Raw genomic sequence first — 22,666 nt, 5'->3', positions numbered from 1 at the left:
GTTTAATTAGTCTTTTGATGTATAACATATGTGAACCAGAGTAGGACCGCATTTCAAAAGAGTAGGCCTATGCTAATTGTTGGATATGGTGGCCATTTAGGACAGATATCTATTCTTAAAGTAGAATAGACAGTTCTCTATGTACAGAATGGTCATCGGCAGCAACTGCGATTTTGACAAGTAGAGTATTGTCTAGTCGTTCGGATGGGACATAATAATTCCATGGTCCATTGTAGAAGCGGAAAGTCCCCATTGTTGTGGAAGACATTTTATATTAGCAGCAGAAGCGGCGTTTGCTTGTTATTGCATCGACAAATAATATGCAATGATTCTGATTGATTAAGGAAACAGTAGGCCAATCTAGTAGTTCGGGTGGGACGAAAAATCGAGGTCTCGTGTAAATACTGACGTACACGTAAAATAACCATAACAGTCCAGAATGTAACCATTGTTTTGGAAGACATCTTATATTAGCAGCATAATCAGCCTTTACTGGTTATTGCATCGACACCATAATATGCAATGATTCTGATTGATTAAGGTTACAGTATCTAGTCGTTCGGATGATACCAAAAACCTAAGTCTCGCATACACATTGACGTACACGAAAAATAACCTTTCACAGTTTGAATTCGAAATACGAGTAGGCCGTAATGCCGCTATCTGGACAGAATATTCCTCATAGCACACTGCGCATGGCCTATGCCCGTTTTCATTAGCTCAGTCAGTGCAGAACAGGGGTGGGACGATTTACCCAATACTACCCAATACCACCCCAATATCCCCACAAACTACCCAATACTACAACATAATGATGCAAAATGGACATATCAATTATTTTGTTTCAAAAATACAGAGTTATATCGGGGGAAATGTACTTCAAATGTGAAATCGATGTTTGGCTGTTCCATTTGCCTCCCTATACCACCCCAAACAAGCCAATAATAACCCAATTCTACTAAATTCTCATCAAATACTACTCAATATGATCCAATAACAACTTAATATTGTCAAATAACAGCACATTAGTGTAATTACTATTCGATATTTTGCAGAAAAAAATTGAAATGTTTACCCAGTTATCTCCCTTTACAATCGATAAATCTTTTTAAGATTGCTACCCAGGTTAATCATCTTTTTTAGCCTTGCAGTTGGTTTCCAAAACAACGAAATTAAAACAAGAAAAACAAATATTTTGTTGTGTATATTTTAATATATCATTAAATCAAAAATCTACTGTATTATATAAGATGGTCATAAACAATTTTGACGTAAAGTCTCCCTTTCACTAATCTGCTTAAACATTTAAATCTCTGTCGATTTCTTTGATGATTTATATACTAGTAGAGCATTACACGCTTGTAATGAATATGTGCAATTTCGTTAATTTTTAAAAGAAAACATCGACCATTAAGTAAATATGCAATTACTTAATAGTTGACATGAGAGAGAGATAGAGGGAGAGAGAGAGAGTTGACAATATAAGGTTGTTATTTGATAATATTGAGTAGTATTTGGTAGTATTTGATAAATATTTGGTAGTATTGGCTTATTATTTGCTTGTTTTGGGTGATATAGGGACCATTTACATGATATCGGGAAGTACATTTCCAGCGATATAAGTCAGTGGTATAACGTATGTGCTTTAGATCATAAGATCTGCCCCTGCGTCAACGGGTGTGGTTTTGATCTCCCGGTTGTACGTGGCAAGGAATAGGATCGCCTGTCAAACCTCGTGGGTTTCCTACGGGTTCTCCGGTTTCCTCCCACAGCTAAAGACCCCTACACGCAAGCGAATTATTGAAATAAAATTGAACCATGTGTTAGTCCCGAAATGACCTAGTTTGTGTCGAGTGGACGTTAAATCCCTCTCTCTCTCTCTCTCTCTCTCTCTCTCTCTCTCATCAATAAAATTATATAAAAACGTAAATTTAATGGGTCCCTTAATAAAGCGTGTAGGTTTATATGTATTAATATTACGACACAGCGAGAGTGGGTGATAAAGCAAAAGTTGAAATATGTCACCTCAAGTCATCATACTGACATGTAGAACGAGTAAGGATTGATACTTTCACCTTTGTGACGCCACGTTTGAAACTGAAGAAATGACAGTATTCGATAGAGCCTCCATCTTAGCGGGAGTTTTGTGAAGATAGCGCTGGAGCTGGATCTTTAGTGTTAAGTTTCCCTGTGCCTCTCAGATAGGTTTGGTACTGGATAACGTTTCTGGAGATCTATCTTATCTGGAACGATATTCTTAACGGAAGAGATTAACAGTTTAAAGTAGTTCTAATCGGTGGTAATTCTCGGCTATTTCAGCATCAGGACATCTCGCCTATTTCAGCACCAGCTCTCCACAGGAATATCGCTTTCAATTTATGTTTGATGATCAAACGGATATAAGATATTTTTATTGTTGCGGTGATTATTTTGTGCAAATCACGAAAATTGTTTTTGAAAAAAAAAAAAAAAATATTTAGGGGTTGATGAAAGATTTAATTCCAAACCGTTCCACTTTCGCTTTTTGTTTCAAAACTTGTAGTAGAAGCTCTGTTTTGACTGGCTACGAGTGTGAAATCTTGCGTATGAACATAGTTTAATAACATAACAACAACTCAAGTTATTATACAGTCATCTGTCTTCAAGCCTAAAACCTGACAAGTGTCGACTTTATTTGATGTACGATTCGCTTTCACCTTATTGTCTCTAGGCTTTCCAACATTATTAACAATGTCATTACTGGGGCTAGTCGCTCTCCTCGTTCTGGCTACGGTTACCAGCGAGGAGATGATTGGGCCTAAAGAGCCATTCCGAATTGCTTTCATGGCCCCTAAAAAGGAATATAACAGCGTTAGTGTGGCGTCAACTGTGGGTTCGTTAAAACTCGCGTTGAGATATATCAAGAACGTATACCTACAAGGATATCCCTTAAAGTAAGTGTCAAATTAAAAACACTTTTTCTCTAATAATAATTATTAACAAATTCATATTGAAAAAAATGTTATTTTGTTACTCTTCGGTTGGGACAAAAGGGTTCAATGCCGGTTTCCCAAATCCTATTAAAAAATCGTACATGTATTTGATTTAAACAATATTTTATTCAATAAATTTACAGAAATTATATGATTATTTTAGGATTTGATAACAAGTTTTATCAGCTTCCTTAGATTGAATCTTTAACAGATTTGCAACTGACAATCATAATGTGAACACATAAATTTAAATATACAGTATAAAACATATGTACAATTTAGATGATAATTTAGGATTTATTAAAGGGAAAATGTGAATAACATGAGTCATTTTCTTCCAGTTTGTATATTTCTAACTTTTTCTAGACCATTCCCATCCCTACCCAAGTTTTGTTTTGCGACAATGCTAACCGTATTTATTCCATGTGTACTTAACAGCATTGATTCTTGCTGGTACTTCACCCATCTGACTTAATGCGGTTAATGAACAGAATGATTCTGGTCTGGTTTCTTGAAAGTTATTATACAGACCAGACACACGAAGAGTTACAGGAGGTCATACAAACTCCAACATGCCAGAATACAGCTTAAATATTGAGTTGACGACCACCTGCAATTAAAAGCATGTTTTTTTAGAAAAATGTGGTCAAAACATAAAGTTAGTGTCTTTATAATAGTATAATATATTAGTTTCAAGTGGTTTTCCACCACCATCATTTTTCGCACTCTGTGGGTACTTAATTACATAATAACATCAAAATACAGATATATGAGACGATCTAATGTGTTGTATCTTATAATAAAACGGCGATGAACAAATACATGAATTCGATAAAATTATTTAAAACCATTTTTATTACGTTTTAATAATACGGAAGCCCGTATATCCCGACAACAGTTCTTATTCATAGATATTAGTTGACCTTTTCGAGATACATGGGACGAGCTAACTTGTATCTTTAAATAAAACAGAGATGAACAAATGAATTAATTCGATACAATTATTTAAAACGGTTTCGATTATGCTTTTATTTATAGATATTAATAGATATTAGGATTAGTTATAACTATTTAGGTAAACATGTATATTTAGTTCTGAAGTCAGAAGATAAAGTATCAGTATGATATTCATCCCCTACTGCGCCCATAGTTCCCACAAACCATCTGACCTCCTGAGATATAAAAATGTCGGAAAATGATGAATATGTATCGTTATGAATTATCATCTAATAAAAGCCTAACAGGAGTTATATATAATATAAAAAAAAGGGGGCAATGACTATATTTATACATTTTATGACCTGGTAGTGGACATCGTCCAGCCTCTAGACATTCTACTTTATTCATTCAAATTCCCCATAAAAATGCTTACTGTTTACTCATAAATCTTGTACATCGTACCAATGTATGTCACATGACTCGCAAACGCTATTAAACCAGTTTTGGTTTAATTTTCAAATTGTTCATAAATTTCTTTTTTTTTTATCGACATGATTAAATGAATTCTGAACTTTTATCTCGTCAATTGCTAGGCGTTTAGACTAGAAAAGTAAATGTTAAATTGTGTTCATGACTCGATCACAAATATTCCATTGTTTCATGATTATAATCTCTTATTGCAGCACAGATATTTCTTTGTTTTTTGTTCTTAAAGGAAGTTATGCGCCGTGACATTAAAATGTTTTTGACAAAAATGCGCATATTAAAACTATTAAAATGCTATAAAATAACTAAACTCCAGAAATTTCTATGAAAACAAAATCAGTACCCATTTTGTTTATAATATGTTAGGGATTATTTAGATTCATTTGTCACGAATCCGTTTAATGAATCCGTTATGGATATTAAAACCCTACAAGGATGACTCTGTTTCAGGACAATATATTGAAGTCCCATTTATGTCATATGTCAGATCAATTAGTAACTTTACGTAACAAACAGTACTATGATGTTGACTATAGTCTCGGTTGATTTGTGTTCATATACTAGTGATTGGTAGGTGTCAGTTTGACTGATTTATGACATTGTCCCCAAATGCGATGGTTGGAAAAATACCACAAAACAAAGGATTGGAAATGACTTCCTGTACTTATGACACAGTAGATATATACCTTTTTTCTGACACCATATGCCATTGTCATTTCTGACAAAGCATTTTTAATTGAATAAATTTGAGGAATTGTGTTTAACGGTGGGTGGATTGGAAGTGAATGCCATTAAAATATTCTATTTTGTCGGACATCTGCGAATGTCAAAGCATTTTGGTGTGAATAAATTTAAGGAATATGAAATTGTGTTTGATCGTGGTGGGTGGGTTTCAAATTAATGTCTAGAATCATAGTCTGAAATCCTTAATAGACTTAAAATTCTCAATAATCATTTTTATAAATCTGTGCTGTCAAGCAAGGATCACGTCTAAGTTATCGATTATTCCTTAGATGTGTTAATACTCTTATTATAAACTATTATGGAAATTACTGCTGTTTTATCACGGAGTCAGGCATATATAAAATTATAGTGTTTTCAATTCTAATGCTTCATGATGTTGGAATAGAGATATATAAAGGTTACATGATATGTAAGAGCTAAATCTGCCTACTGCAAGTCTTTTTTCTGGCTTCAAATCTCTTTATCTAATTCTTACGAAACTCATCTCTAATATTTGACAATTGTGAAAAAGACATTTAATTTATTTCCTTTTAAGTCTTCTGGGCAAAATATCCCTAATATCACACTGTATGGCGTATGTCGGACGTCATTAGCTCATAATCGTTTCAATGGCATTTATTAATCGAACAAGTCACATATGGAATATCAAGTCTAGAGAAGCATTGTCGCCCAGTAATAAGTAGAAAAATAGTACGTTAAACCCTATTTCGTTTCATTTCTTTTCTTTTTAAGTTACGCCTCATCTGGATACTTAATTGAAGATTAATATATCAATAAAGTGAAAGTAGAATAGTGATGTCACATGGTGCTATATATTATTTGTTTACCGTGTGATTTGTTGGTAACAAGCACCGCTTTGTTTCAATGTTACGTTTTATTATAGAGCCCGGGGGCAATCAACATAGATATACAATGAGGTCATTTGGTTTCGTTTCTTTCTAGTTTTAAGTACATCGTTAGTAATTAATTATCTGTCGTTATAGATTATTCAAACTGATTTCAGGAAGACAAAACATGTAGACGGTACAAAAAGGTCACAAATCAAAACAGGGTAATAAATGTAATGATGTGAAATGGGGGTTTAACGTCCTACTTTTCTGCATCGACTGGGATAATGTAGACGGGGACACGCCATATTGTGTGCTATGAGGAACAGTTTGCCCCGACACCGGTCCTACGACCTAATCTTATTCTAAATTCCAACTGTCAAGTGTTTTTTTTTTACATGCACGCCAATATGTACCTCAGTTTTTCATCCCATCTGAACAACTATAACTTGTCTTCTTACCTGTCCCTCTATCCAACCAGGGTAAGGATTTAATATTAGTATATACTGTATAAGATAATTCTTGGCTCATTAAATTGTTCGGGTTATGTTAACAAGTGTACAGATATTATGTTTGTTTAAAGCAACTTGTAAATCCAAAATGCAATTCGTTATAACTTCAGATGGAATTAGAGTGTTAAAATAATGAATGCAACGACCAGTTTTCCTTGTCTCCTAAGATTCATTTGATCATAACCCCATGATACTTATAATAAATCCTAAATTAAGCGTGTTTATTGAAGATTCTAAACATTCTGTCTTATTGTCAGCTAAAATAAAACGAGAAAATTACACATTTGTATGATATGAAATATATTTAAAAATGGTGGTTACCCGAACTGGTATTACATAGATGTTCTAACAATGATAAATTACATTTGATTTGAATACAGTAATGGGGTTTCGGTGATTTATTATTATATGAAATATTTTGAAAATGGTAGTTTTCTCAAATCGTATTACACAAATGTTTAAAACAAATATAAATTACATATTTGTATGCAGTAATGGGGTTTCGGTGAGAAAGTTAATTGAATTTTCCTGCAGGATCTCCCTTGTCAGTGGTGTGTAACAGAGGGGCCTGACATTGGACAACGTACAGTCATTCGGATGGGTAAAAACCGAGGTCCCGTGTATACATTGGCGTGCACGTAAAAGATCACTTGACAATTTTAATTTGAAATAAGAGTAAACCGCAGCGCCGCTACCCAGGCAAATATTCTCTTATAGCACACTGTATGGCATATGCGTATGGCGTACAGCTGTCTAGTCGTTCGGATGGGACGAAAAACCGAGGTTCCGTGTACACATTGGCGTGCACGTAAAAGATCCCTTGACAGTTGGAATTCGATATAAGAGTAGGCCGTAGTGCCGCTGTCCGGGCAAAATCTCCCCCGTAGCACACTGTATGGCGTATGCCCGTCTTCATTAGCCCAGTTCGGAGCAGAATAGTAGGACGTTAAACCCCATTTCATTTCATTTCATTAGCCCAATCGGCGGAGAAAAATAGGAGGTTAAACCCCATTTCATTTCATTTCGGTGATTTATAATATCATATTTTGAAAATGGTGGTTACCTAAACTGGTATTACGAGTATAAACTTGTCAAAACATTCATCAAGGGCTGTCAGTAAAAACAGTTTTAAACTCAACCCATGGAAACATAAATCTCACGTACCTCATTATACTTGAATTTATGCAAATATCAGCAGTTTCACTTATGCTGCATTTAAAGATACACCATCCCTTTAACGGGAAAACAAATGTTATTTATTTTATATATGACCATATTCAAATCAAATCCAAGTTTAACTCACTATCGACAGAATATAAGCATCCGAGGTGTAAATGACTTGATTCTGATTGGAAAAATAAAATGACACGACTCTGATTATTCAGAGTAAAATGTTGTAGTTGATTGTAATTCTAACGTTTCGTATTTCAGAGTAAAATGGTATGATTCTGATTGCTATTCTAACTTTTCGTATTTCAGAGTAAAATATTATGATTCTGATTGCTATTCTAACATTTTGTTTTTCATGGTAAAATGGTGTGATTCTGAATGCTATTCTAACGTTTCGTATTACAGAGTAAAATGATATGATTCTGATGTGAATTCCAACGTTTTGTTCTTTCGAGTAAAATGGTGTGATTTTGAATGTCATTCTAACTGTTTGTATTTCAGAGTAAAATGGTATGATTCTGATTGTAATTCGAAATCTGCTCTAACAGCGGCTGTTGATGCTAAAGAGAAGTTCAAACCAGATTTGTTTCTAGGCCCACCATGTTCAGCGGGTAAGACACTTAAAAATATAATATTATTATCTGAATTTTAATTTGAGGAAATTGGCGTAGCGATGAAAAACTACAAGGGTATCTCTCAAACCACACAACCTTTTTAGGTTCAGATAGTTTACAGTTTCATACACCAGGGAATTCTAGCCGCCTGGGACGGTCTCTATGTTTAGCTTATCCTACCCACCATCACCATCCACGCCAAACATATACTTAAACTGTGAATAAAAATGTGTCACGTGTCTTGTGTATCCTCTACTGTTCCCATTGCCCCCCCCCCCCCAGATCTTTGTTTTTTGATTGTAGTGACGAACGGTGCCGCCCCCTTCCCCCGCTCCCGCCTTTGGGTACGATACTGTAAACAGACCAAGATTATAAAATCAATGAGGACAGAATATCTCTCCCCTTCCGCCGCCCATTTCACATTAAATTTAATGTAGACAGTACTCTCCTCCGCCCATTTCACATAAAATTTAATGTAAACAGAATCAATCCTCCTCCCATTTCACATTAAAATTATTGTAAACAGAATCAAACTTCCCTCCCATTTCACATAAAATTTAATGTAAACAGAATCAGTCCTCCCGCCCATTTCACATAAGTTCTAATGTATGACAACTAAACAAAAAAGATGAGAAATATACCACAAGAAAGTAAAGAAGGAAATATTATGTCACCCATTCATCAGTTGACAGCTGTATGATATGAATTATTATTAGATATACATTATTGCATAAATAATTCGGGCAGCCACGATGACTCAGTGAGTAGAAGATCCCATGTGCGATCACTGTGTTGGCCGCGGAAGTTCATCGGAATTTTAGTGGTGTAGGACGGAGGGACAACGTATATGGTCTTTCGGATGGGACGAATAACCGAGGTGCCGTGTACACATTGGCGTGCACGTAAAAGAACCCTTGATACATCTACTTGATACGTAACTAAGAAAATAGATAAATAAAGAAAATTTTATAGATGGATAACGCGGCGCTCCACAATTCGATCTACCCCTATACACCAAATTTCAGCTTCGGGACAGCCGTAGTCTAAGAGTAGCCGCCAAACCTGAGTAGACAGACAGACAAACGAAAGTCACAAATATTAGCATAGATTTATAAATGACTTTATCTTGAATGGCGCTGTTTCCGCCTGTATGGCAAATTTAATACAGACCAATTCATAGTAGGGGGTAGGATGACCGACTGGTCTAACATGTGCACTTTAGATCATCAGGTCTGTCATTGAGTTAACTGGCGTGGTTTCGATTCCCAGCTTCCACATGGAAAGGGGTAAGGTCGCTTGTTCAACCTCGTCGGTTTTCACCGCGTCCCCCGGTTTCCTCCGACTGCTTAAGACCCCTACGCGCAAGCGACTTGTTGAAATAAAATTAAACCATATTTAAGTCCCGAACTGACCGAGTTTGTGTCGAATGTACGTTAAACCCCATTTCTCTCGGTGTAGAAGACATCAAATGGAATGCGATGACCTATTATTGAAATGAATATGGGTTAATTACGGTCAGTCGTGGATGCGATAACTCTTTGCAGACAAAATTCATAAGAAGACGAAAAACATAAAACAAAATATGTCATTATTATTGGCCGGCGTGACGTTGTGACATATATATGTCATGGTTATGACAGGGGACATTAAGGTATCTCGAAGTGACATCCTCGTCCGATTAACAACGTAAAGGGAGACACCCATCGAACCAACTTTCTCAAGGTTCTACATTTAAAGACGGAACATTCACGGTATTCTCTGGGGTCGGTATAGCCCAGTGATCTAGATTCTCGCGCTTCAATCTCTAGCTGGCCGGTCACCTCTGGCTTGCGGTTGGAACTTTCACGGTATTCTTTTGGAGATTGGGATGGCCTAGTGGTCTAGAGTGTCACACTTCGATCTCTAGCTGGCCGATCACCTCTGGCTTACGGTCGTGGTTTCGACCCCTGGTGTGAGCGAATGTGGTTTGCAGCGCCTTCTCAATCTCATGGGTTTACCCTCACGTGTTCTAAGATAATAAGCTGGCTCGCTAGCCTGGAGGTCGGGTGTTCGATCCCTGCATTGGCCGAGAAAGTTCATCCCGATTTTCCGGCGTGATTCCCCCTTGTCAGTGATGCAGGACGGAGGGCCTGACAAGGACAGCTGTCTAGTCATTCGGATGAGACGAAAAACCGAGGTCCCGTGTACACATTGGCGTGCACGTAAAAGATCCCTTGACAGTTGGAATTCGATATAAGAGTAGGCCGTAGTGCCGCTGTCCGGGCAAAATTTCCCTCATAGCACACTGTATGGCGTATGCCCGTCTTCATTAGCCCAGTTAGGAGCAAAACAGTAGGACGTTAAACCCCATTTCATTTCATTTCATTTCTAAGATAATAAACATTGGGCCTTTGGATTTTACCGAAAAATTAAAATGATGAACAATACCATGATTGGCATTTGAAGTCTAAATTCAACAAGTGATGGGGTATTCAAGAAGGTACTGCATTTATTAAAGTTAAAATCTTGCCAAAGACGAATCGCTTGGGAAATATAAACTCTTATATTTTCGTTCTTTATGGAAGCGGATACGCTAAGAAAGTCTTCACTGTTCAACCCCCTTTAAATAAAATATATTATTATTTATTTCAGGAATGCGGGGCGTAGCACAATTAGCATCTCATTGGAATATACCGGTATTTGGCTGGGTTTCAAATGACGTAGATTTGAGAGATCGTAGTATATATTCAACCCTGGTTCGTTTACTGGGACCATTAAATCAATTCTGTGAGCATTATTTTATCCCTAATTATAAATTTATACATTATATTGGAGACAAGGTATTTTGTTTATTGTTCACGCAATATACCTGGTCTATAGCTTAAAGGGATATTAGGTAAGATTATATAAAGATCTGGAAGTTCTCGCTATAATAGTTAAACATAGATAATGAAAAGAGAATATGGTGACATTTTCAGTCAAATTACTTCACTCTGAACCTAGATATTAACGATTCAATTTTTAAGCTAGACCCGATCGTCAGTACTATCGTTGTTACGATAATAAACAGTCTCAATATCAATTTTTACGGCTATTTTATCCACAACAAAACGTATCCAATTCCACTAAGTTGATTATTGTCTTTATGAGCTAATTAATGTCTAATTAATAATTTAGATAAGATTTGAGCCCTAAAGAATGGCCTGCGTTGGGTAGATTTGCTCTTGCATAATGCATCTTTAATTGTTTAACGTATGCACTAATCCATCAGTTAGCAAGAGTTCTGGGTTCGATCCCAGTGATAGTGGAGAGAGTTCCTCGGGATTCTCCAGTGCGGAGGGATGGCGGGGTGTGTAGCTGGCGATAAACAGCGTCTAGTCATTCGGATGGTACAAAAAGAAAAACCGAGGTCCCGAGCACGTTAAAGAAACCCTGGCAGTTTGAATTCGATGAAGTGTAGTCGAATATGCTAGTGCATTAAACCACATTTCTTTCCAAAATAATGTACATGTACATGTATATATTTACTCCTCCACCAATACCCACAAAACGTTATCTAATGAATTTGTTATCTATTTGGGCTGTGGCTTGATTTCGGTTTCGATAGCCAAGAAAATTCCCAGGGATTTTAAGGCGGTTCTAACGAACACACGGTGTCTAGTCTTTCGGACGGGACCAAACCCAGAAAAGTACGTTAAACCCCGTTTTCATTTCTAATTAGTATGTGGGTTGAATAAGAAATCACGTTATATTTGATTTTGTTATTTGTAGCATCATTAATGAGATACGTATCAAGTATGTTTTCATGGAGAAGATTTGCTATGATAAAGGATGAAGATGATGCATATGGTGCTGTAAGTGTTGCTATATCTAATGCCCTTGATGCTGATAATTACACCTTGACCTCTACCCACAACGTCATGAAGAGGATGTCAGATGAAGAAGTAGCTAAAATATTTGAGCAAATTAAGAAATATGCCAGAGGTTAGTATTTAGCTGGTTATTTTTTTTTTGTTTTGTATTTTCTTCCCAAATGAAAAGAAGGAACATATATTTACGCGGACAATCTACAACAGTAAATATCTAAAGAAATATATCTGTATTTTAGGCGAAACTTCGCGGACGTTAAACCCCATTTCATTTCATTTCATTTCATTTCTAAAGTCACTTCAAAACAAGACTGTATTGCGTTTCAAACTTGATTGGTGTGCGCGTTGTGATTTAACTAAATTATGTAATTTATTGTATAGCCTGGGGCTGAATGACTATGCTAATATATAAATATACGTTAGCTTGATATATATACTTACATATATATATATATACATATATTAATTCTTTTTGAAAATGAAATGGGGTTTAACGTCCTACTGTTAATATACATGTATTAATTATTTTTGAAAATGAAATGGGGTTTAACGTCCTACTGTTCTGCTCCTAAACTGGGCTAATGAAGACGGGCATACGCCATACATTGTGCTATGGGGAAATTGTGCCCAGGCAGCGGCACTACGTCCTACTCTTATATCGAATTCCAACTGCCAAGGGATCTTTTACGTGCACGTCAATGTGTACACGGGACCTCGGTTTTTCGTCCCATCCGAACAACTAGACAGCTGTCCTTGTCAGGCCCTCCGTCCTGCATCACTGACAAGGGGGAACCACGCCGGAAAAACTGGATGAACTTTTCCCGGCAAATGCAAGGATCGAACACCCGACCTCCAGGCTAGCGAACCAGTGTCTTACCCACTTAGCCACGTGATCCCCTAATTTTAATGACATAAAAATGGTTAGGTCAAGTGGATTGATAAAGAGCTTCGTAAAGACCTATTTAGACCATGTTGTACTCTAAATCTTAACGACATAATCTACAAACAAGGAGATACACAGATCACAATTCTATGGAATGATAAAAACTAGAAAAGGCTAGGCTAAACGTCGTTCAGCAATAAGCAGTAAATGTATTCCATAGAATTGCGACGTGTATTTGCAGTTCATTTACTAAATGACATTTAGTCTCTATCATTGGATGGGTTGTCAACATTTGAGAATAACTAGGTCATTGACTAGATTTTCCGGTCTCTTACATTATCATGAACAAGATCTAAGAGAGGTAACTAGCCCTAAAACAAGATGTCGACGCCCATGAAATATTGCCATTTCAGAAAAATCTATTTACATTGCCTGTTCAATATCCAGCACTCATAATATTTTTAATTGTAAAATTTGGTTCTTTTAAGGAGATCTACGTGTTTTATTAATCGAAATTCGTCGTTCCATTCCTAATGCGTAACCGGAATTTTTTTTATGTGGTTTATTATCCAGTAAATTTCGCCAAATGTGTTGACAACCGACCCCGATCCTCCGTAGGTTGAAGACTATGAGGTCTGGGTGACCGAGACTAAATGTCATTTGAACATAATTGAATAAGGAGATATTGGCAAGTGGAGCTTAGGTCGCACCTATAAATAGTTTTAATTGGGCTATTTGTATGCGACTGGTGGACCGAGAGTGAGAATAACCTGAGCGACATAGGTGCATATATAAAACTAGTTCAAGACCGTGTACAACTTGTCTCAGACAAGTTCGTCTTTCGCTGTCACAACCATGGAATTATTTCATCACCAAGTCGTATATTTGTGGTGCAAATGGTCTTATTATAAAGTACGATGATCATAGAGATCAGACAAATACAAATTTGTTGGTTGAACGGAGGAAAATTAAAGAGAACTGATGTATATATGAATATCTCCATATCTTTTGTTCTGATTGCGAAACCGTTTGAGCACGAGTTCTTTGCCCCTGAACGGATTATCTGGTATAATTAAATATGAACGTAATAATAAATTTATTAGAATTAAAGAAGAATGTAATTTTGATTTATATTTAAATGTTTCACTAATAATTTTTAAAAGAAAAAAGTCCAGATAAATTCACTATTTGTGAGAATATACTGTTTATTACAGTAATCGTGTTTTGTTTATTACAGTAATCGTGCTATGTTTTTTTTTTTACAGTAATCGTGTTTTGTTTATTACATTAATCGTGGTTTTTTTTATTACAGTAATCGTGTTTGCCGTACCCTGGTTAAGTTTAAGAAAATATATGTTAGTCGCTCACCGTCTAGGCATGACAAATGGAGAATTTGCTTTTCTCTGTATTAATGGTGATGTAAGTTTTTTTTCTTTGTTTGGTTACAGTAACTACTTAGTCTCCTATAAACACATGATATGTATTATTTTTATAATATATTAGCTATACCACACTACAGATACAATGTTCCTTCCTCCTAAAATCCCAACAAGTTATATCTCAAGTCAAACTGAAAGAGGTTTTATGGGCCTGTCACTCTATAACGTTTTAGACAACTTATTCCGACGTATAAAATAATTATTCAACATGCTGGCATACGCCAAAGCTGATTTTAAAAATCAAGAAGACGCTCCTTTTAGACGCATATATAACGTACTTTTGACGCGCTGAACGAATATATAACCCATGTTTAACGTATGAGTAACTTATTCATAACTTATCCCCAACGTAAACATAACTTATATTGTGCAGGATTCAATGCGTCCTGAGTAGTATCTGTGGCGTCCTCCCAAGCCCTTAACGACAAGCAGGCCTCTACCGACTCTCAAGCTATTTGGTACTCTCGTAGCAGCCTCTCAGGGTACGCCATGATTGTAGACTTCTGCACATGCCCATCTCTACGCACGTTTCAAACACGTTCAGTAAGTTTTAAGGACGTCAGAAGTACGTTGCCTATAGGTTAGAAAAAGGTTACGCGTACGCCGCTCAATAGCCCTGCTGGTAGTCGACTTATGTCAACTTATGTGTAACTTACATGTAACGTGCGTGAACGCGTGCATAACTTACCTGTCGCGTACTTCTAACTTCTGCCTAACGTACGCTGCTCAATAGCCCTGCTGGTAGTCGACTTATGTCAACTTTGTGTAACTTACATGTAACGTGCGTGAACGCGTGCATAACTTACCTGTCGCGTACTTCTAACTTATGCCTAACGTGTAAGCAATACTTCGGTATACTCTGAAAATTTTATGCATGTACAAAATTGTGGACCGCGTTCGGCGTACAACAACTTATCCATCGTAACTTGTTAAAAACGTACCCATAACGTATTCAACATACACCAGCGTGTTTGCTAAGTTTCTCATAAGTCGGCATACGCTGATGCTATACGTCAATGTGTGACAGCCCCATTAAGCAGCTCACTCATAAGTATGGTTAGCTTGATCGAACTAATTTTAAAAAACCCCATTTAATTAAACATACATTTTGCAAGAGCTAAATCTGCCTATTGCACGTCTTTCTTTAGGCTTGAAATGTTATCTAAATTATTAATTAGACATTAATTAACTTATCCAGACCACAATCAACTCTCGATGTCAACGCTAGCCTGCGATATTTACTGGATTACGATCAGATTTGCTGCTCAACTTTCATTCATGATTTAATCATGAAATGGATAATCGAGACTGTGCTTTTTTTTATCGTACCGACTTTAGTAATGACGATCGAGGCTAGGTCGAAATTTCAATCACTAAAATCTCGGTTCAGAGTGGATCAAGTTGACTGAAATTTTCAGCAAATTTCCTTTACATTATCTAGTTTTTTAACTATTATAGTGAGAACTACCAGTGGGACAAGTGGGGGCGGGGGCGCTGGTGTCCCCGAAAGGGGTCTGTCATTGAGTCAAGGAGTAAGGTCACCTGTCCAACCTCGCGTGTTTTCTCCTGGTTCTCCGGTTTCCTCCCTTTGCTAAAGACCCCTAAATGCAAGCTAATTAATGAAATTAAATTGAACCATATATTAGTCCCGAAATGACCTGGGTTGTGTCGAGTGGACGTTAAACCCCATTTCTCTCTCGCTCTACATTCACAACATTGTAGTTCGCAAGCGATTCAAAATCACTTAAACTTTCGATCAGTGTTTTTTTTTAATGCCTGATTCGCATTTGAATTACTATTATCTCGAATGTTATGTTCGACAAGATGAGTTTCAGTTGTATTTAATACCGATATTAAAAGCTACATTATGGAAGATTAGATAAAAAGCTGGCAGTTCTCACTATAATAGTTAAAAACTAGAAAATGTAAAGTGAATTTGCTGAAAATTTCAGTCAAATTGATTTAACCTGAATCGAGATTTTAGCGATTGAATTTTGGGTCTAGCCTCGATCATCATTACTAAAGTCTGTACGATAAAAAACATAGTCTCGATTTTTCATTTGTTGATTTTTAAGCAGCAGATATCGCAGGCTAGCGATGCCATCGAGAATTGATTATGGTCTGGATAAGTTAATTAATGTCTAATTAATAATTTAGATAACAATTCGGGCCTACATTAGATATAGCTCTTGCATAATGTATGTTTAAACGAATTCAAATGTCTAATGAACAGAGTATTATGTACTGGTATTGTTTAGGTATATACTGGTCAAGCTCTAGAAGATGACGTCATGTCGAATCGTGGTTGGAGAAGAAATGATGAACATGATAATGAAGCCAGATTTGCCTTTGAGTCAGTTATACATGTAAGTAGTATTATAATTATGAAAGTCCATAAATAAGAAAGAAATAGATGTTGGTTATTGTAAGTCTACTTCCGGAATTAAATTCTCTGAGTCCTTCGAAATGTGTCAAAAGATGTGAAGGAAACACTAGAATTTAGGGCGACAAGGCATGCGCAAACTAAATATGATACCACCTCGACCAATCACCAGTAATGAAACTATTGGTTACGTCATGATTCTGCTCACACGACATCTGTTTTCGGCACTGGCAGAATCAATTCCGCGTCAATCAAGTAAACAATAGACCCCAGTGCGACAAGGCATTCGCAAATTGAATATACTATCACGACCAATCCCCGTAGCTGAAACTTTGAATACGTCATGATTCTGGTTAAACACGTCTGTTTCCGGGAGTACTATTCCGTCAGTTCCGCACTCTCTGGACTGACAATCTAAAACCACCACTTTCTTAATAATATGTGGCAGTGTCAAAACTTTTGTGTATAAAAATGATAATATAGTATATTTTATTGTGAATGTCATATCAATGCTACTGCCATCACAAACCTACTTTCACTTTCTTACAACAGGTCATCATGGCTGCTAGTAATGTCCAAACACTTGCAACATTTAAAAACTTATCGCTCCAAGCTGCAAAAACAACGTCACCAGATTGGGAATTGCCGCAAGGTAATGAGGTAACCTGAAATTTCACTGATTTTGCCTCAAATTAACTGATTTAAAAATAATAAAAATAAGACAAAACGGTATCTGATAATTGCACGTGAAGAGATGATTTATCTAAATCCCAAACTGAATACACGTAGGCTGGTTTAAATTCTGTTTAGTTTGTGTAGAATTTTCACGGACTCCACTGTAGTGAATACACATGAAAAGAAATTTGAACAGAAAAAGAACTGAATGAAAACGCAAAAGGATTTGTGTTTTATCGAGATTGTTCAAAGATTGTTCAAATTAAACTATATATCACTTTTGAGAAAGATATCGAACATCCCCATGGGCTAAATGCAGGCAGGGTTACAACTTTTTCGCTCTGGCAAATTTTCATAAAAGTTATCTTACTGGACACTGATTAATATATGGTATTAATTCTTTTAAGCCTACTCGTGCCCATATCTCGATTGAAATAATTAATTATGGTATACCAAAATCTAGAACTGAAATGGCATTGATTTGGTAATGTTATATGGTATTATTTCAGCTGGATGCTTATGCACCGTATCTCTATGATGCGTCTATCGTTTGGGCACAGCTGGTGAATAAAACTCTGCTTTGGTAATGTTATATGGTTTTATTTCAGCTGGATGCTTATGCACCGTATCTCTATGATGCGTCTATCGTTTGGGCACAGCTGGTGAATAAAACTCTGATTTGGTAATGTTATATGGTTTTATTTCAGCTGGATGCTTATGCACCGTATCTCTATGATGCGTCTATCGTTTGGGGACAGCTGGTGAATAAAACTCTGAAAGCTGGCAAGAACCCTAGAAATGGCAGTCTTATATTCCAGCAGGCTCAAATGGCGGAGACAAATGGTGAGTACAGTAGCTAGCACATTTTCATTGGATTGACTACAAAGCATTATCATTCTCGGATGATTTAAAAATTTGCAGGAAAATTTCCTTTTGATAAGGTATCTTAATCATCCTGTATTGCTTCTGAAGAATGATGTTCCTTATTGCAAGTTTCCATCGTGACGTGCGTAGGAGCCACACTGGTACAGTGAATAAAGCGATAGAGCACTGACCGATTACTCCAGGGGCAAATCCAGGAATTTTTGCAGGAGGGGGTTTGTCAGGTTCCCGTTAATGATGCAATCAACATCTCCAAATTACGTAGGCATACATACACACTGAGGTTTTAAAAAGAGAGAAATCCAAGACCCCGTTTGACGTCAATTTTTATTATGAATTAATAGGATCACGCTGTGATTCAATTTCATTGATGCAAAGCATTAAATGGGATATCATATATGACTATATCAATATCTCGCGCCTTGAATGCCCATCTCATCCCACCATCTGATGATAAAGAATAAAGCACACGACCGCGACACTTTTCTCATTAAAGTTGTTTTACAAATTTTTATGTGTAGCTGAGCAGGGTGGACCCCCCCCCCCCCACGCTGGATCCGCCCTTGTACTTGGGATTTTCCTCTTTGTTGGTGTGATTTCCTCTTGTTAGTAAAACAGAACGAGGGCCTGACAAGATAAGGTACTCACTCGGGTAGTACGGAAAGCCGACGTCGTCCATTGTACTCGATGGAGTGCAGATAATCGACCCCTTAACAGTTAGAATTCTATACAGTGTAGGCGGAAATGCCTCTGTCCTTCATTAACCCGGTTGGTGCAGAAAATAGGATGGTACGAAAAACCGAGGTCCACCAGTGTACTCGATGGTGTGCACGCAAAAGATACACTGCCAGTTGTAATTGGATACTAGGACGTTATGTAATTCTATGATTTTCTAGGTGTAACTGGTATGTTGATCCTAGACCAGAACTGTGATCGTCTGGTTAATATATGGATTCTAGACATGCAAGAAAATGGTAAATTTACCGCCACAGTTAAAATTTTTAATACTTTGACTGGTGGAATCGTCTTTACGGTAAGTGCAGGGCGAGGGCCAGGCAAAGAACAATGTCTAGTAAAAGAACCCTTGACAGTAGGAATTAAACATAAGAGTAGGCTGTTTCCACGCTGTCTGGGCTCTCACAAATATTCAAACAACGAGGGAGGTTACTCTTGTTAGGTTTGTTTTTCTAGGAACAGAAGAATTTAAATAAGTTTCCTGTCGCATGCCGGAAGAGTACCGCATGTAGACCTTGAGGTTGTTAAATAGTCTTCAACTTTTTTCAAAAGAAGGAAGTCCTATGTTCTGAAACATTGATATGACATGAGCACACGGTTTTCATAAATCATTGTAATAAATGTATTTTGATTTTTAGGAAATGAAAGAAAACACCAAAGTTCGGTGGCCAAATGGTAAAGTTGGCAGAAGAAATGCCCCTTCTGATACACCTGCAATTGGTATGTAATCTTTAAACACTCCCCGTCGTATTACATTTGATCAATATGATTCAAGATTCTGATTTTCCACATCTCAATATTGTCTATCGCTTATTCAAGCAGTCTGTTATGCACAAGATGTCAGTGATTTTATAAATAAACCAGTATACGAAGTTGTAGCATGATTGTCTGCTTCCATTGTGACGTCGATGCGACTCAGTGATAACAATTGATTCCGATATATACGGAAGCAGTGTAACTCCGAAACCCGAAGTAGTAATACAACGCCACAAGGCTTTTGTCACTCGCTGGCGCGACCGGCCCTTATACCCCAAATTTCAGCCTCGGAACAGCCCCTAATGTAGACGCGAACCCCGAATAGACACACGGCAGTCACAAATAGTTATATATAAACTCTTTTTTTCAGAACCGACTCCTGAACACAAACCAGTATATACTGATACAATTGTAGGAGCAGCAGCTGGATCATCGTTCGTGTTAATTGTAGCCTTATCTGCCCAGTTCTTCCTTAGGTCAGTGTTCGGAATTTCGGTTAATATAATTCCTTTGTTTTATTAAGTATGTAGTTGATGTGTTCTAATAAAATCGTAGCTGAAAGTATTCTCATACACCACAGGGATTGAAACGTCCGAAGCCTACCAATTCATCCATATAGCAATTATATTATTGCAGTCAATGACATAATGTAAAGAAAAAATACAAACATTAATTAGACGTGTCACTGACTCGATCTCGGTGTTTGTCGATAAAATTGCCCTGAATTTTCTGACGTATTTCCCTCTTGTCAGTGACGCAGAAAGGAGGGTCTGGTAATGAACATCTTCTAGTCATCCCGATTTTACGAAAAACCATGTACACGTTAGCGTGCCCGTAAAGGACCCTTGACAGTTCCAATTTGAATAGACCGTAGCGCCACAGTCCGAGCAATATTCCACAATGCATGGAGTATGCCCGTCTTCCTTGTCCGGTAGAACGTAAGACGTTAAACCATATTTCATTCATTTCATTCATTTCGAACAGTATTGTCATTGGGTTTTTCGTTTCAGAAGATATCGACGTCAGCGTCAGTTAGCTAGTATGATATGGCAGATACGTTTTGAAGAGATCGATTTTGTAACAGCTTTGTTGTGTGGCAGTATTCGGGTGAGATATAGTTTGCCCAGTTTCCTAATTAACTCATTAGACATTTTGATGTGAACTTTCCGATTTGGAGAATATTAATTGCTTAATCCGTGCTAAAATGGACACAAATTGATTAAGAAATCAAAATCAAAATATTAACGGCAAATAATATAATAATGCTAGATACGAATAAATAAATGCGATTACAATAATATCCTGGCATCGATTCAAGCGGTTTAACAAGAGACTCGTCAAATGACATTAGAGAAATGTATAGGTGGAGCTGGCTTGCTTATCCCAACTATATCTACAGAGAGAAAGAGAGAAAAATGGGGTTTAACGTCCACTTGACACATACATATGGTTCAATTTTATTTCAATAAATCGCTTGCTCGTAGGGGGTCTTGAGCAGTGGGAGGAAACCGGAGGACCCGGAGAAAACCCATGAGGTTGGACAGGCGACCCCACTCCTTGTCACGTACAATCGGGGAATCGAAACCGCTCCAGTTGACTCAATGACAGACCTTATGATACAACGCAAACGCGCTAAACATTTGGCCACCCAACCTCCCTTTATATCTACAGATGATGCCGAATGTTGACAAATTTCAATTGATCTCCTATTTGTAAATACCGAACGGAATTGAACCATTTTTGGACTGATATTTCTTTTAGAGATTCAGCTTTGATGACAATCAGCAACATTAACCTCTAGAACTTAATAACTGGGACTGTGCTTTCAGCCCACCTCGCACCTCTATAGTTTCGTATTAACACCCGTCATTATCGAAACGAACCTCTGGTACAGAGTGAAAAAAAATCATTTTCTTTCATTTTCAGTCCAGTTTCAAAAATTTACAGAGAAGAAGAAGTTCCAAGAAGACTTCTGTGACTAAAACCAGAACGCCCATTTCTTGTGTGGATTCTATTGCTAGTGCCGAATCACCAAGGGCTAACCATCTAAATGAGACGGGCCCTACCATGTTTGGTTCTGTGGCTTATTTTAAAGGTACGTTAACTGATTTCGGGAATGTTTTAAACGCACTTGATGTAGCTTCTTTTGACCTAGTGGTTTCTCCTGTTAGTGGCGCAGGACGGAGGGCCTGACAAGGATAGTTGTTTAGTCGTTCGGATGGGACGAAAACCGTTGACAGTGTATACATTGGTGTACACGTAAATGAATCCTTAACAGATGGAATTCGATAGAAGAGTAGGCCGTAGCGCCATTGTACGGGCACAATGTCCCTCATAGAACACTGCATAGCTATGCTCGCTTTAATTAGCCCACGACTGGGGATTTTTTTACGTCCACTTCCACCTTGGTGCATAGCAAGAAAAACCACCAGAATCACTCTTATATGCTTGTGGTTTTTAATGCCCATAATTCACTTTAAACCCAATAGCCCAAGTGATTTCAACGCTGTCAGCAAAAAATATGTCAGATTTCAATGTTTTGGGCCAAGTATATAAACTATATAACGAAACAGAATTAGATTACTGCCATACAAAACTGTGCTTTTGCATAAATTAATACATTATTTAACGTCGTCTTTTGTTTTTTGTCTATAAATGTAATACATTTCAAAACTGGATAAGTTAAAAAAAATAATTAATGATACGATGTGTCATGACTCAGTGAGTACGACACTGTCTCGCTAACCAGAAAAATTCGGCTACGGCCCCGATGTTGGCCCAGAACAGTCTTTGAGACTTTT

General features: G+C 37.1%; 1 protein-coding gene across 1 annotated transcript in view; it reads left to right on the top strand.

Annotated features, from left to right (window-relative positions):
* The first annotated feature begins 2,787 nt into the window (after positions 1-2,787).
* LOC126824266 (atrial natriuretic peptide receptor 2) overlaps positions 2,788-22,666 on the top strand; it is a 34,343-nt gene continuing 14,464 nt past the window's right edge. The window contains exons 1-9 of the mRNA XM_056101697.1: positions 2,788-2,933; positions 8,152-8,261; positions 10,896-11,030; positions 12,015-12,227; positions 14,308-14,414; positions 16,693-16,800; positions 18,200-18,335; positions 19,271-19,407; positions 20,883-20,972. Of these exons, the coding sequence (XP_055957672.1) occupies positions 2,788-2,933; positions 8,152-8,261; positions 10,896-11,030; positions 12,015-12,227; positions 14,308-14,414; positions 16,693-16,800; positions 18,200-18,335; positions 19,271-19,407; positions 20,883-20,972 (1,182 nt within the window). The remainder of the gene's footprint in view (positions 2,934-8,151; positions 8,262-10,895; positions 11,031-12,014; positions 12,228-14,307; positions 14,415-16,692; positions 16,801-18,199; positions 18,336-19,270; positions 19,408-20,882; positions 20,973-22,666) is intronic.

The sequence above is a fragment of the Patella vulgata genome, chromosome 6 (genome assembly GCF_932274485.2).
Source record: "Patella vulgata chromosome 6, xgPatVulg1.2, whole genome shotgun sequence".
NCBI lineage: Eukaryota > Metazoa > Mollusca > Gastropoda > Patellidae > Patella > Patella vulgata.
This window is presented reverse-complemented; position numbering and strand designations above follow the sequence as displayed.